The sequence below is a fragment of the Aquarana catesbeiana genome, linkage group LG03 (genome assembly GCF_042186555.1).
Source record: "Aquarana catesbeiana isolate 2022-GZ linkage group LG03, ASM4218655v1, whole genome shotgun sequence".
Taxonomy (NCBI): domain Eukaryota; kingdom Metazoa; phylum Chordata; class Amphibia; order Anura; family Ranidae; genus Aquarana; species Aquarana catesbeiana.
The window spans coordinates 719,648,995-719,664,403 of NC_133326.1; the positions used below are offsets into that span (position 1 = coordinate 719,648,995).

General features: G+C 48.3%; 2 protein-coding genes across 3 annotated transcripts in view; one reads left to right on the forward strand and one right to left on the reverse strand.

Annotated features, from left to right (window-relative positions):
• Positions 1–6,845, forward strand: part of LOC141133716 (NACHT, LRR and PYD domains-containing protein 3-like) — an 87,020-nt gene extending 80,175 nt beyond the window's left edge. The window contains exons 8-10 of one of the 2 annotated variants that reach the window (XM_073623236.1): positions 1,711–1,887; positions 2,571–2,651; positions 6,332–6,845. In XM_073623236.1, the coding sequence (XP_073479337.1) occupies positions 1,711–1,887; positions 2,571–2,610 (217 nt within the window). In that variant the 3' untranslated portion in view covers positions 2,611–2,651; positions 6,332–6,845. Of the gene's footprint in view, positions 1–1,710; positions 1,888–2,570; positions 2,777–6,331 lie in introns of those variants that run through there. The other variant, XM_073623237.1, reaches the window with a different exon arrangement.
• Positions 6,846–10,540: 3,695 nt separating this feature from the next.
• Positions 10,541–15,409, reverse strand: part of AARS2 (alanyl-tRNA synthetase 2, mitochondrial) — a 45,471-nt gene continuing 40,602 nt past the window's right edge. Inside the window, exons 17-22 of the mRNA XM_073623235.1 lie at positions 13,960–14,068; positions 13,651–13,773; positions 13,277–13,387; positions 12,698–12,781; positions 11,820–11,930; positions 10,541–11,737 (exon numbers count right to left, since the gene is read on the reverse strand). Coding sequence (XP_073479336.1) covers positions 11,534–11,737; positions 11,820–11,930; positions 12,698–12,781; positions 13,277–13,387; positions 13,651–13,773; positions 13,960–14,068 — 742 coding nt within the window. The 3' untranslated portion in view covers positions 10,541–11,533. The remainder of the gene's footprint in view (positions 11,738–11,819; positions 11,931–12,697; positions 12,782–13,276; positions 13,388–13,650; positions 13,774–13,959; positions 14,069–15,409) is intronic.

Sequence of the window (15,409 nt, forward strand, 5' to 3'; positions counted from 1 at the left end):
TGCTCAGACCATACGCCGCACACTGCATCAAATTGGTTAGCATGGCTGTCGTCCCAAAAGGAAGCCTCTTCTTAAGATTATGCTCAAGAAAGCCCGCAAACAGTTTGCTGAAGACAAGCAGACTAAGGACATGGATTACTGGAACCATGTCCTGTGGTCTGATGAGACCAAGATAAACTTATTTGGTTTAGAAGGTGTCAAGCGTGTGTGACGGCAACCAGGTGAGGAGTGATCCTGATCCTGATACTTCCAAATAATAATTACACAACAAAAATTATAATATAAAGCAAATGCTACATGCAATATATGTCTGCTACTACCACAACCTCAGTGCTGTAAAACGTGTTGCAGCCTAATGAATTGGTATCAATACACGTTATGCAGAAAACAAACAAATGTATACAAGTAATTGATGCCACAACACCAGTGCTGTAAAATGAATGTATCTAGTTGGATATAAATAAGAGGAAAGTCCATATATCTGTGAGCAATCTTCCTCAATGATGGCGCCCCCTTCAGTGTGTCACTACAAAATGAAGCGTGTTCAGAGTCCTCCACCTCTGTACTGATGAAATGCCCCCTCACGTATTGGCCCCATATACAATATAGGTGTCATGTGCTTGTCCACCCTCTGGGGGGCTCAATGGGCCCGGGGTACTTCCCACAAGATCAGCTGTTACAAGTGTAGGTTCCCTTTAAGGGATCTGGTCCCTCCTGATTGGCTGGACGTAGAACGCCAAACAAAACAAAAATGCCACCAATAGTGAAGTATGTCCTTCAAAACAATTGTCTTTACAATAAATGCACTGACAACCTTATGTCAGCATATCCAGCAACCAATTGGGCAGTAGATAATATTGCTCACTAGCACCACTTCCTGCTTCAGTTCCAGGCAGGAAATGACATCACCTGGCTCTGCCCGAGAGCTAACTGTCCAATGATTGGTTGATCTGCTGACATATTATCATTGCAGTCAGTGCATTTAGTGATCCTCATGGATTTTGCTGCATGGAGATGCATGTGAAGTAGAAATCCCATTATTTCCTATGTGGCCGATTCCCATCGATGTGCCGCAGTTTAGTGTGGGAATCTATATGGAGCCATTCACACCTCCAATTTGTGCGTTACCACGTATGCTGCAATGTACCCGCAACAGTGTAACTCCACACTAAGACTTTTCAGGTGGGTGACAACTTACCTCCATTTCACAGGGGAGGTCCAACCAATATTCCATCCAAAAGTCCTAACGTTTCATTCTCTAAGACTCTGCCCACTGATTATTCATTGGATATGTCTACTTCTGCCTCTCCCTGAAAGAACGTTTCATTTCCTAAGACCCCGCCCACTGATTATTCATTGTATGTGTCTATTTCTGCACCTCCCTGGAAGAACATTTCATTCTCTCAGACCCCTCCAACTGATTATTCATTGGATGTGTCTACTTCTGCCCCTCCCTGGAAGAACATTTCATTTTCTAGGACTTTGCCCACTGATTATTCATTGGATATGTCTACTTCTGCCTCTCCCTGAAAGAACGTTTCATTTCCTAAGACCCTGCCCACTGATTATTCATTGGATGTGTCTACTTCTGCCCCTCCCTGGAAGAACATTTCATTTTCTAAGACCGCGCCCACTGATTATTCATTGGATGTGTCTACTTCTGCCCCTCCCTGGAAAAACATTTCACCTCTTTCCTGCTTCTCCCTCCAGTATTATCGCCTGTAAAGGGACATTACTGTGCTGTGATGATCTTTGCTCCGTTATCTCTACAAACCAAACTCTGACCTATTTGGAGATATCATTGGATGATGATGAGAAGATTTCAGAGTCAGAAGTGAGACAACATTGTGAGGTCCTCCGGAATGCCGGCTTCTCTGTGAATAGATGGTAAGATCTGTTGTATTGGAGGTAACACACATACTAAGTCTTAGAATGTGAATAGTAAAATGTAGACAACATTGGATGGTGATGAGATGATGGAGGTGGGGCGTTGTTGGGAGGTCTTCTGACACCCGGGCTGCACTGTAATGAAAATGGAAGGACGGGTGACAATCATTCTATACAATTTCTGTAGAACCCAGTGGAGGTCTCTGTAGTTATACAGATAATGAGAGAGATGATTGAGATTTCCTGTGCCAGTCACAGATTTCCCAGATGATGGAGAATTTATTCCTCATCCCTCAATGTTATGTTCCTCAATGTTATCATTACAGATGGGGGATGGGGAAAATCAGATCCACCAATAATAATCTTAGTCAGGTCCAACAAACTTCCACAAGGTTTTACCTTTACAGAAAAATAACCCCCCATCCCCTGAGGTCCATCCAATGTGTCAGTATAACTGAGCCAATCAGATGTGTGTTCTCATCCTGTACACATGACAGCCCAGCACACCCGGCATACAGTCTGCTATCCCAATGGTTGGATGGACATGAGTGTGTGGCCCCTGCCATGGTGAGGGCCCCTCACTTTTCCTTCATTTCTTACAGAGCACAGTATGAGCCCCTCCCCCCTCCATCATCACAGCAACATTTCTTCCTCTAACACTCTCATTTTATTCTTCTATGAAGGGATGGAGAATACTGGTATGTATCTATAGACAGAAGATGAAGATAAGAAGATGGTGTGTGGGAGCTCCTCCACCTCTGCAGGTAATACACGGATCCTGATATGAAGAGAATGTTCGGAATGGAATGATATCAGAGTAAAGTCATATGAACTCTCAGATTTTATTTTCTCTTTCTGATCCTTAAATATAGAATTCCAGTAATAATAATCTTTGTGTTCTTTTCCTCTTCTAAATGGCGTCATTTCTGCTCAGTGTTGCCCACTTCCTGTGTTGTTGTGTGACCGGTGCCCCCTTCACAGCACTGATCTGACAGGGGCACCCGCACATGCGCGCTCCCATCTATTGTACTACAAGCCTGCGGTGACACACTGGCTGCACCGCACATTAGATCACCGCTACAGCTCCGCCTCCATTGTCATCTGATTGGAAATCCGGGACTCTGAGCTCCAGCCCCGCCTCTGCCCCGCCTCCTCTCTATGAGTAACAGCAGCCCCCCACACTTTCAGAGCTGCATGTGGATTGGCTCCTGGATGCTGTTCTGTGACAACGGCACAAGGACCAAACATTACAACAAGCTTTATTCATACAAGACACTGTCCTGTTGTGTCAAAGCTTACTGACAATACATTTCACTGACTCAATTTTCATTGGAAAAAATGTTTTATTTTAACCATCACCACCAATTATTGTGTCACCCCCCAGGTAGATTCTGTATCACCCCCCAGGCAGATTCTGTGTCACCCCCCCGGAAGATTCTGTGTCACCCTCCAGGCAGATTCTGTGTCACCCCCCCAGGAAGATTCTGTGTTACCCCCGAAGGCAGATTCTGTGTCACCCCCCAGGAAGATTCTGTGTCACCCCCCAGGCAGATTCTGGGTCACCCCCCCAGGAAGATTCTGTGTCACCCCCCAGGCAGATTCTGGGTCACCCCCCCAGGAAGATTCTGTGTCACCCCCCAGGAAAATTCTGTGTCACCCCCCTGGAAGATTCTGTGTCACCCTCCCAGGAAGATTCTGTGTCACCCCCCAGGCAGATTCTGTTTCACCCCCCCGGAAGATTCTGTGTCACCCTCCAGGCAGATTCTGTGCCACCCCCCCCAGGAAGATTCTGTTACCCCCGAAGGCAGATTCTGTGTCACCCCCCAGGAAGATTCTGTGTCACCCCCCAGGCAGATTCTGTGTCACCCCCCTGGGAAGATTCTGTGTCACCCCCCAGGAAAATTCTGTGTCACCCCCCTGGAAGATTCTGTATCACCCTCACAGGAAGATTCTGTGTCACCCCCCCCCATGAAGATTCTGTGTCACCCAACCAGGTGGATTCTGTGTCACCCCCCCAGGAGGATTCTGTGTCACCCCCCAGGAGGATTCTGTGTCACCCCCCAGGAAGATTCTGTCACCCCCCAGGCAGATTCTGTGTCACCCCCCCAGGCAGATTCTGTGTCACCCCCCCGGAAGATTCTGTGTCACCCTCCAGGCAGATTCTGTGTCACCCCCCCAGGAAGATTCTGTTACCCCCGAAGGCAGATTCTGTGTCACCCCCCAGGAAGATTCTGTGTCACCCCCCAGGCAGATTCTGTGTCACCCCCCCGGGAAGATTCTGTGTCACTCCCCAGGAAAATTCTGTCACCCCCCTGGAAGATTCTGTATCACCCTCACAGGAAGATTCTGTGTCACCCCCCCAGGCTGATTCTGTGTCACCCCCAGGAAGATTCTGTGTCACCCCCCAGGCAGATTCTGTGTCACCCATCCCACTGCACAGCATTATGTGTAGTCACTAGTGATGGGCTGAACACCCCCTTGTTCGGTTCATGTCAGAACTTTCAAACATCACAAAAAATTGTACCTGAACAGCAAACCCTATTGAAGTCTATGGGACCCGAACTGCAAAAATCAAAAGTCCCCATTTTGAAGGCTTATATGCAATTAATTGGCCATAAAGAGAGTATGGGGGCCCGGGTACTGCCCTGGGGGACATCAATGAATTTTTTTTTTAAAAAAACAATCTTTTTTTAAAGGAGCAGTGATTTTAATGATGCTTAATGTGAAACAATAAAAAAAAAAAGTTTTTATTTTTGTGCTATAAACAAAAAAAAAGCGACAATTTTGAAAAAAAGCAATATTTTTTACTTTTTGCTATAATAAATTTCCCCCAAAAATATATAAAAAAATGATATTCTTCATCAGTTTCAGTACGATACGTATTCTTCTACATATTTTTGTTAAAAAAAAAATTGCAACGTTTATTGAATGGTTTGCGCAAAAGTTATAGCGTCTACAAAATAGGGGATAGATCAATGGCATTTTTTTATTATTATTACTTTTACTAGTAATGGCGGCAATCTGCAATTTTTATCGGGACTGCGACATTATGGCGGGCAGATCAGACACTTTTGACACTATTTTGGGACCATTCATATTTATACAGGGATCAGAGCTACAAATAGCCACTGATTACTGTGTAAATGCACTGGCAGGGAAGGGGTTAAACACCAGGCAGTGATCAAGGGGTTAAATGTGTTCCCTGGATGTGTTCTAACTGTAGGGGGGATGGGCTCGCTACATGACAGAGATCACTGCTCCCGATGACAGGGAACAGTAGCTCCCTGTCATGTTGCTAGGCAGAACAGGGAAATGCCTTGTTTCCCCCATTCTGCCTCTCCTCGCTGCAATCGCGGGCCTGCCGGCGAATATCGAGTTTGCGGGACCCGCAGGCACACTACCAAGGTGGGCATGTGCCCGCTAGGCAGAAAATTCAAAGGGATGTATGTGTACGTCCCTTTGCCTGCCCGTGCCATTCTGCCGACGCAAATGTGCGTGCGGCGGTCGGCATGTGGTTAAACATAATGCCGGGGGGTCTTCTTAGTCTGCCTGTTAAGTGGCCCATCTGTACCCTGTATATAACCTGCTGCAGCAAAACTGACATTTATAAAGCTTGCAGGAAAAAACAATTTAAATGTAATTTTTTTTTCCTTATAAATAATGACTTGGGGGTCCAGTCTGTATGATGAGGCCACATTGTAATGCACTGGGAACAAGATTAGAGATTTGTTGGATAAATTCTGGTGTCTCTTTGGCAGACTTTGGATGGAAATAACACAATTTTTGCACCACTTTGGGCATGCCTTACTACTCTGCAGCTGGTGGTGTGCTACTGGCAGATGGGCTGCAAGAACCTGGGACACCCTGCACTATACCATCATCCCTGTCAGTGGAGGCTGCTGAGAGGTCATGAGGTATAGGGGGGGCAGACTGAGGTGAGTAATGAGGAGGGACAGATTTGTGCCCCTTTTGTGTGACTTTTAGGTGCTCTTGCCAATAGGCTGAGTGGTGGGAGGTTAAATGCCTTGTCAAGCATGTGGTACCCAGATGGTTGGTGTTTTTGCCACGCTTGATGTGCCTGAGACAAATTTTCAAATTGCAACAGTGAGATCAGCTACACATGTACTAAAAAAGGCCCAGACAGCTGAGCTGTGGGAAGTCGGCCGGGAGATAACAGCTCCACAATGTGATGGAATAGGGTGGCTGCTCTCTTCCCTTCCATGATGGTTCCCTCGTTGGGGTTGTGCCTCACCCTCACTTTCCTCCTCTGCTCTATCCGGCACCCAAGTCGCATCAGTGACCTCATCATCTCCTCCATCTTCATTACCACTGGAGACAACTTGGCAAATACACATCACATTCACATATATATGAATTGATGAAACATTTCATGGAATGTATACAATGTAATATCTCGGTGTAATTGTACAATTATCTCTTGTAGACTGCCAGAGATTTGTCTGGTGATTGTGTCCCGGTGTTGGGTCTCCTGGACCTCTTCCATGTATAGAGGATGTCCTCACCGACACCTCGGATTTCTCTGCAATCCTCTAAAGGAAAGTCTTCTACTCTTCATGGATATAATGGTCGCCTCCCATTGTGAATTCCCTCTTCTCCCCTCTGTAGGATTCCGCACTTTCCAATATTATCAATACTTACTATGATGCTGATAAGGATCCTACTCATTATTAGGACTCGTTCATGGCGGGAAAAAATACATTTTCTAAAGTTTCTGATTAATAAAAGCTGACTGGAACAATCACTAATACAGAGGAAGAGACTGCACCTTCCTCTTACTGCTGTCCTACTCCTCTCCATCCTCCATACTACTCTCCATCCTCCATACCCCTTTCCATCTTCCATACTACTCTCCATCCTCCATACTGCTCTCCATCCCCCATACTGCTATCCATCCCCCATACTGCTCTCCATCCTCCATACTGCTCTCCATCCTCCATACTGCTCTCCATCCTCCTCTTCATACTACTCTCCACCCCCTCTCTCCTCTCCCTGGATGTAAAAAAGTGATGCGGCTCTATCTAACATATACGGCATTACCGGCTCCCAGTGTCTCTCTCTTCTTGCTGCATCTCTCTGCAATTGCTTTCTCCATGTTGCTAACAATATCTTGTATAAGAACAGAACCCGATCCATCAGCAATCCCAAGGAGAGACGGACATCTCATAGCCGGCTCTCTGCTGCCTTATATCAGAGTTTTTGTTCCACAACCAGAACTTTATCCCCCTGAATGACAAGCTTAGCCAAGTGATCCCATTTCTAGAAGTTCATCTTTACTTCTGCCAACTCCCCCATCTCTGCTCTGCATGACTCTCTGCCAACACGGCTCCTAAGATTTCATTGTGCCGAGTCCGTTCAGCCGCTTTGCCTTTCACTGACAACTTGCTGCAATTTTTATTAACATGATTTATTATATCACCTAAATGTAATCAGAACAACCCATGGATACATTCATTTCATGTCATGGATCATTACCCAAAGGGACATGATTATCAATATTATTACCTAGTTATTTGAAGGTGTTATTCTCTATAGATTTACCCCATTGAGGTTTTTTTACTCATCAATAAAGTTTTGTATATTTTATTAACCTTATTCTGCGATTATTACAACTTCTTCTCAGCTTGTTCTCCACAACCGATATCCTCTAACCTCTCCCATCTCCCTCTCCTCTCTCTTCCCCCTCTCATCTCTCCCTTCCCCCTCTCTCTGCATTTGTTCCTTTCCTTGCACTCTCTCTAAATTTACCACATAATATGTTCCTACCATATAATGTATATATAGTATCTGACAAAAGTGAGTACACCCCTAAGTGAAAATGTCCAAATTGGGCCCAAAGTGTCAATATTTTGTGTGGCCACCATTATTTTCCAGCACTGCCTTAACCCTCTTGGGCATGGAGTTCACCAGAGCTTCACAGGTTGCCACTGGAGTCCTCTTCCCCTCCTCCATGACGACATCACAGAGCTGGTGGATGTTAGAGACCTTGCTCTCCTCCACCTTCCGTTTGAGGATGCCCCACAGATGTTCGATAGGGTTTAGGTCTGGAGACATGCTTGGCCAGTCCATCACCTTTACCCTCAGCTTCTTTAGCAAGGCAGTGGTCGTCTTGGAGGTGTGTTTGGGGTCGTTATGTTGGAATACTGCCCTGCGGCCCAGTCTCTGAAGGGAGGGGATCATGCTCTGCTTCAGTATGTCACAGTACCAGTTGGCATTCATGGTTCCCTCAATGATCTGTAGCTCCCCAGTGCCGGCAGCACTCATGCAGCCCCAGATCATGACACTCCCACCACCATGCTTGACTGTAGGCAAGACACACTTATCTTTGTACTCCTCACCTGGTTGCCCCCACACATGCTTGACACCATCTGAACCAAATACGTTTATCTTGGTCTCATCAGACCACAGGACATGGTTCCAGTAATCCATGTCCTTAATCTGCTTGTCTTCAGCAAACTGTTTGCAGGCTTCCTTGTGCATCATCTTTAGAAGAGGCTTCCTTCTGGGACGACAGCCATGCAGACCAATTTGATGCAGTGTGCGGTGTATGGTCTGAGCACTGACAGGCTGACCCCCCACCCCTTCAACCTCTGCAGCAATGCTGGCAGCACTCATACATCTATTTCCCGAAGACAATCTCTGGATATGACGCTGAGCACGTGCACTCAATTTCTTTGGTGGACCAATGGCGAGGCCTGTTCTGAGTGGAACCTGTCCTGTTAAACTGCTGTATGGTCTTGGCCGCCGTGCTGCAGCTCAGTTTTAGGGTCTTGGCAATCTTCCTATAGCCTAGGCCATCTTTATGTAGAGCAAAAATTCTTATTTTTTCAGATCCTCAGAGAGTTCTTTGCCATGAGGTGCCATGTTGAACTTCCAGTGACCAGTATGAGAGAGTGAGAGCGATAACACCAAATGTAACAAACTTGCTCCCCATTCACACCTGAGACCTTGTAACACTAACGAGTCACATGACATCGTGGAGAGAAAATGGCTAATTGGGCCCAATTTGGACATTTTCACTTAGGGGTGTACTCAATTTTGCTGCCAGCAGTTTAGACATTAATAGCTGTGCATTGAGTTATTTTGAGGGGACAGCAATTTTACACTGTTATACAAGCTGTACACTCACTACTTTATATTGTAGCAAAGTGTAATTTCTTCAGTGTTGTCACATGAAAAGATAGAATAAAATATTTGAATAAATGTGAGGGGTGTACTTACTTTTGTGAGATACTGTATATATGCCCAACGTAAAATGTGTACCATAAAATACATGCATGTTTCTTATATATCAGCCCCAAGTTAGATGTACAGAATGCAGGTGGAGCGTTGAGGACACCTAGTGGTGGGTGAAGAAATTACAGCCCAGTTCAATCACACTTTGCTCTGGGTAGCAAGAAGGTAGGTGCAGGCAGGAGAAGCAGGAATCTCCTGAGGTCTCTGGTGAAGCACCCTTCCCTTCTATGGAAATATGAGTCTGTCAGAGCTGCAGCTAATGCTATAGGTAGGAATAGGGAAGAGATGTCTGTGCCGTGTACAGTTGGAAGAGACTGCCAGATATCTTATACAAGGTGGAGGGGATGGTATTGGGTGAGGTCTCCTCGGGCAAGGATGGTAACGGCTGAGGTGGGGTCTGCTCATGCAGGGAGGATGGTATCGGGTGAGGTGGGGCTCCTCAGGTGAAGGGAATGGTATTGAGTGAGGTGGGGGCTTTTCGGGGGGGCTTTATCGGGCAAGGTGAGCTCTCCTCAAGCGAGTAGGACGGTAACAGGTGAGGTGGGTTCTCCTCGGGCGAGGAAGATGGTATCAGGTGAGGAGGACAGTAACGGGGGAGGTAGGGTCTTCTCTGGTGGAGGGGATGGTATCAGCGAGGTCTCCTCGGACAAGGACGGTAACGGGTGAGCTGGGGTCTCCTTGTGCAGGGAGTACGGTATCGGGTGAGGTGGGGGTCTCCTCAGGTGAAGGGGATGATATTGGGTGAGGTGGGGTCTTTTCGGGTGGAGGGAATGGTATCGGGCGAGGTGGGGTCTACTCGGGCAAGGAGGGCGGTAACGGGTGAGGTGGGGTCTCCTCGGGCAGGGAGGATGGTATCGGGTGAGGTGGGGACTCCTCAGGCGAAGGGGGTGGCATTAGATGAGGTGGTGGTCTCCTCGGGTTGGGGGAACGATATTAGGTGAGGTGGGGTCCTCAGGTGGCGGGGATGGTATTGGGTGAGGTGGGGTCTCCTTGGGCAGGGAGGACGGTATCGGGCGAGGTGGGGTCTCATTAGATGAGGTGGGGGTCTCCTCGGGTCGAGGGAACAGCATTAGATGAGGTGGTCTCCTCAGATTGAGGAAACAATATTAGGTGAGGTGGAGTCTTCTCAGATGGAGGAGATGGTATTGGGTGAGGTGAGGTGAGGTCTCCTCAGGTGGAGGGGATGGTATTGGGTGAGGTGGGTTCTCCTCAGGTGGAGGCAAAAGTATGTGCTGCCCCCCAAATGAGCTCAGCTGTTCCCAGTGTTAATCCACCATCATACAAAGACATTGTAGACAGTTGTGCTCCTCTAATCTTGTGGTTGGTGAAGACCCTTTTCTATTTCCCCATGACGGTCCTCCTGAGATTTCCACCTGTACACAATTTTAGAACACGGCCAAACCTTATCCCGAAATTCATCTTTTATTATTATAAAAATACTCAGAGAAAAGACAACCCTTCTCCTGGACACTCCCACAAAACTAAGGCATACTGGGAGTAGGAGGGGCTATACTGGGCCCACAGTTTTTGTTTGCCAGTGTCCCATTCTTCCTGTAGGAGGCAGTATAACGACAGTCTCTGAATTCCTGGGCCCCTCAAAGAAGAAACAAATACAGATTTTGTTTTCCTTGACAGAGAGATTTCAATGGGAACCAGGAAGGATCATCAGAACAGCTGGGGCCCCCCGGAGAGATACAGCACACCAGCTAGGGGCCAAACCTAGAGCCAATGATTCCACCTGCTGTTAACGGGACACTGAAAAAGGACCTGTCACAAAGGAGCATCTATGGTGTCAGCTGGATAAATATTACCCAGATGGGTTCCTATTAGATCACTGGGATCTAGTCATTGGTGGATAGGAGAGGGGCCCCCAGTGCAGATCCGGGCACGCTTATTGCACTCCATCCATGGACAGGTCCCTCTTATCTTCACTATTCCACAGGCATGCCACTGGCTGTCCTTGCTATACATAAAAAATATGTATCTGCATAGGAAATACAGCCATGGAAATATGGAACAGCAAAACATATTAATAATGTGAAAGTCACACCCAACAGCAGTAATGCAAATCTGAAGTCTGATCCTATTGGAGGGCCCAGGGTGGAAGGCCAGCCTCCATCTTTGTCCATCCACAATACACTGTGAGATGTGATGACAACGTGTGAGGCTCCTCATGTACTGATTGGCTGGATATGAATTGGGCCCCCAATATGGCGGCACCACACCCAGCTGACGTGTTCAGGGACATGACTCCTCCCTATAACCCCCATCTGCAGCGTCCTGATATACATGTATGTTCTCCTGTGTGATGTCCACATCTGTCACATGACCTCTATGCCCACCATCAACCTCTCGGATTTCATGTAGTTCCACCAATTGGACACGGCGGGGGTCAGTTCTCTCCCGCCTGACGCGTGTCATGTCCGGTGTCGTTGAGTTTTGTCTGTGCAAATTTCAGTGCCGCCTCCAGAACCCCGTCCAGGTTCTCACAGCTTCCATTTCCATTGGCAGAACCCTCCGAACCGCCAGCCTTACCACCCATCACCGAGCAGACTGACACCGCCCAATCCAGGGCAGACAGAACAGGGGAGGGGCCCTGAGGGGGAGGAGAGAAGAGATCACATGAGCAGAATTCCTGAATACACATGGATCAGACATGAAATAAAAGCCCCCCTTACCTTGGGCACCTGACATGCACACAGCACCTTCCCGGAGCTCTGTCTGCTGAACAGCATTACCGCCGAGCCCGGGCACCGCTCACACAGCAGGAAGACCATCTTCATCAGGACCTGCAGGGGGCACCACACACCACTATTACTAATGGGAGAAGACAATACGGGAGGCTCTACAACCTCTAATGACTTCACTCCCACACCTTTCACTGACATTCTATTGTCCTTTCATGCTCTTCCACCTTGCTGTCTATCATCAGACGGCTCTCCTGAGACTGGATGGGAGCAACAATCAGTCTGTTACTAGGGAGCATGCCTGAGGAGCACGGAGGAGGAGTTCTAGGGAGGGGGAGGGCGTTCCAGGGAGGGGGAGTTCCAGGAAGGCAGCGGGAGGGGGAGTTCCAGGGAGGTGGAGGGAGGGGAAGTTCCAGGGAGGCAGAGGGAGGAGGAGTTCCAGGAAAGCAGAGGGAGGAGGAGTTCCAGGAAAGCAGAGGGAGGAGGAGTTCCAGGAAAGCAGAGGGAGGAGGAGTTCCAGGAAAGCAGAGGGAGGAGGAGTTCCAGGAAAGCAGAGGGAGGAGGAGTTCCAGGAAAGCAGAGGGAGGAGGAGTTCCAGGAAAGCAGAGGGAGGAGGAGTTCCGGGAAAGCAGAGGGAGGAGGAGTTCCGGGAAAGCAGAGGGAGGAGGAGTTTCAGGAAGGCAGAGGGAGGAGTAGTTCCAGGGAGGAGGAGTTCCAGGGAGGAGGAGGGAGAGTTCCAGGGAGGCAGAGGGAGGGGGAGTTCCAGCGAGGCGAAGGGAGGGGGAGTTCCAGGAAGGCAGAGGGAGGAGGAGTTTCAGGAAGGAAGGACGAGATTCTCTATATCGGGAGAGGAAATGGCAATATCTCACCGGAAGAGACTCCTCCTCCACACAGTCAACGATGACGGGACGCTGACCATGCCTCTTCAGCAGACTCGGGACTCTCTCTGCAGCCTGGGGGAGGGGGAAAAGGAGCATTAGAATCTGATTGGTGGCAGGAGATCTCCCAGGACTGAAGTCCACTCTATTCCAGGAGATTCTATACCTGGATTGATTCCATCCAATGAAGAGCTGTGAAGGCATCCGGCCAAACAGTATAAAATATACTATCACCCATGTGCAAGATAGCCCCGCCCCTCCTTTACCCATCCCCCTTTCTCCAGTGTGTAAGATAGTTCCACCCCTCCTTTACCCGTTTCCATATCCCCATGTGTAAGATAATCCACCCCTCCTTTACCCGTCTCCCTATCCACATGTGTAAGATAGCCCCGCCCCTCTTTTAGCCATCTCCGTATCCCCGCCCCTTCTTTACCCATCTCCCTCTCCCCATATGTAAGACAGCCCCGCCCCCTTTTACGCGTCTCCCTCTCCCTATGTGTAAGACAGCCCCGCCCCTCCTTTACCCGTCTTCCTATCCCCATGTGTAAGATAGCCCCACCCCTCCTTTACCTTTCTCCCTATTGCCTTCCGCACAGCTGTGTTGGCCGATCGTTGCAAAGCCTTGAGAGAAGCCTGTAGTTCCTTCCTCTGCCACTGGGGCATAGGGGCGCTGTCCACACTCTGCAATGTAAAGGAACAATGAAACGGTTATGGCGGCTTTGTTGGAGCTTCCAGTGATAGATTGTCTCCCTCGCTCACACATCTCCCCACCAATGTGAAACTCCTTGTTTTTATTTTGGTGTCCATCGTTTTTTCCCATCAGTACCCCTTCTATTTAGTCTGCAAGTCATGTGACCACATCCCCCCCCCCTGCTATGGGATATAGCATCACCCGTTTCCGAACGCCCCCCAGTGTGAATCCTGATACCCTGATCTTCACTCACATCCGTCACAAGTCCGACCTCCTTGGACAACCTCTGAGCGTCATTCAGAGAAGGGGTTATCATCTTCATCCGCTCAATGATGGAATCCACTTCCCTGCGTAGAATCTGTCCTGTCTCCCGTGCCTGGAGAGAAGATCAGAGGATGAAGGTGACCCTGGGAGGTCTTATATTTTTTTGTACACGATCAAAATAACAGTAAATTTCACTAATTTTTCATTCTTAATGATCATCATTAAAATAATTATAATTAAATTGTATCATGCAGAGGATTGGATGGATGTGTGCTGGGCGTAGCCTCAGATATCTGACCTCTCTGGCTTCTTCTCCGGTAACGGCGATAAGGCGGACAATCCCTCTCAGCAGAGGTTTCTCTGAGATGATCACCAAATCCTCAATGGCTCCCGTCTTCTGTAGGTGTCTGCATATAAACAGAAAATTTTAGGAGGAATTGGGGGGATCCAGAAGAACCTCAGTATGAATTGAGAGGAATTTTTTAGAGTAATCGGGAGGTTTGAGTGTCTCAGGAGGAATGAGAGGAAATTTCATGAGGAGTTGTAGGGTGGTTCATGAAAACTGGAGAAATAGGGGGGTGGGTACAATGAGAATAATGCCGCGTACACACAAGCGGACTTCTCGTCGGACTGAACTCTGACGGTCTTTCCGACGGAGTTTCGCTGAAACGGACTTGCCTACACACAATCACACCAAAGTCCATTCGTTTAACGTGATAACATACGATGGGACTAGAAAAAGGAAGTTTAATAGCCAGTAGCCAATAGCTGCCCTTGCGTCGTTCTTGGTCCGTCGGACTAGCATACACACGAGCGGTTTTCCCGATAGGAACTGAGTCCGTCGGAAAGATTTGAAACATGATCTATTTCTAGGTCCGACAGAATTTTCAAAAGCAAAAGTCCAATGAAGACCACACACAATCGTAATGTCCGACGGAATCGTTCCGTCGGACCTTTTCTGCCGGAAAGTCCGGTCGTGTGTACGCGGCATTAGGGTAGTCCAGGAAACCTCAGGAGGAATTGGGGGGGGGGGGGGGAAGAGTTTGGGGGTGACTGTAGGGTAGGGGATCCAGGAGAATCTCAGGAGGAATCAGGAGGGGGGACCCAGGAGACCTGAGAAAAAATCTGTCTGGGGGAATACCGTTGAATCTCAGGAGTCAGGAAGGGAATACAGATGAATCTCAGAAGGTATTGAGGAGGGCGGACCCAGGAATCCTGAGGAGGAACCTGTCTGGAGGGGGGGGGGGGGTAAACAGAGAAATCCTGGGGGGGTGATCATGAAAATGAGGGGAATCCAGGAAAACTCAGGAGTAATTGGAGGGGTTGGGGGTGGTTGTAGGATAGCGGATACAGAAGAATCTCAGGAAGAGTTAAGGGGGTCATAAGCATTTGGGGAACCCAGGAAACCTGGGGGGGAACATGTCTGGGGTGATACAAAGGAATCAGGGGAGGGTATTAAGAGAGTTGAGGGAACCTCAGGAGAAATCAGGGGGTTTGGAGAGTGGCTCTGGGGTAGGGGATACTAAAAAATCTCAGGTGGAATCAGAAGGGGGGACCCAGGGAACCTGAGGGAAAATCTTTCTGGGGGAACACACGAGAATCTCAAGAGTAATTGCGGGGGGGGGGGGGGGGTCATGAGCATTTAGGCAACCCAGGAAACCTCAGAAGAAATCGGGAGGGGGGGTGGCTAGTGGATACAGTACAATCTCAAGAGGTTCAGAAGGGGGATCCCTGAGAATCTCAGGAGG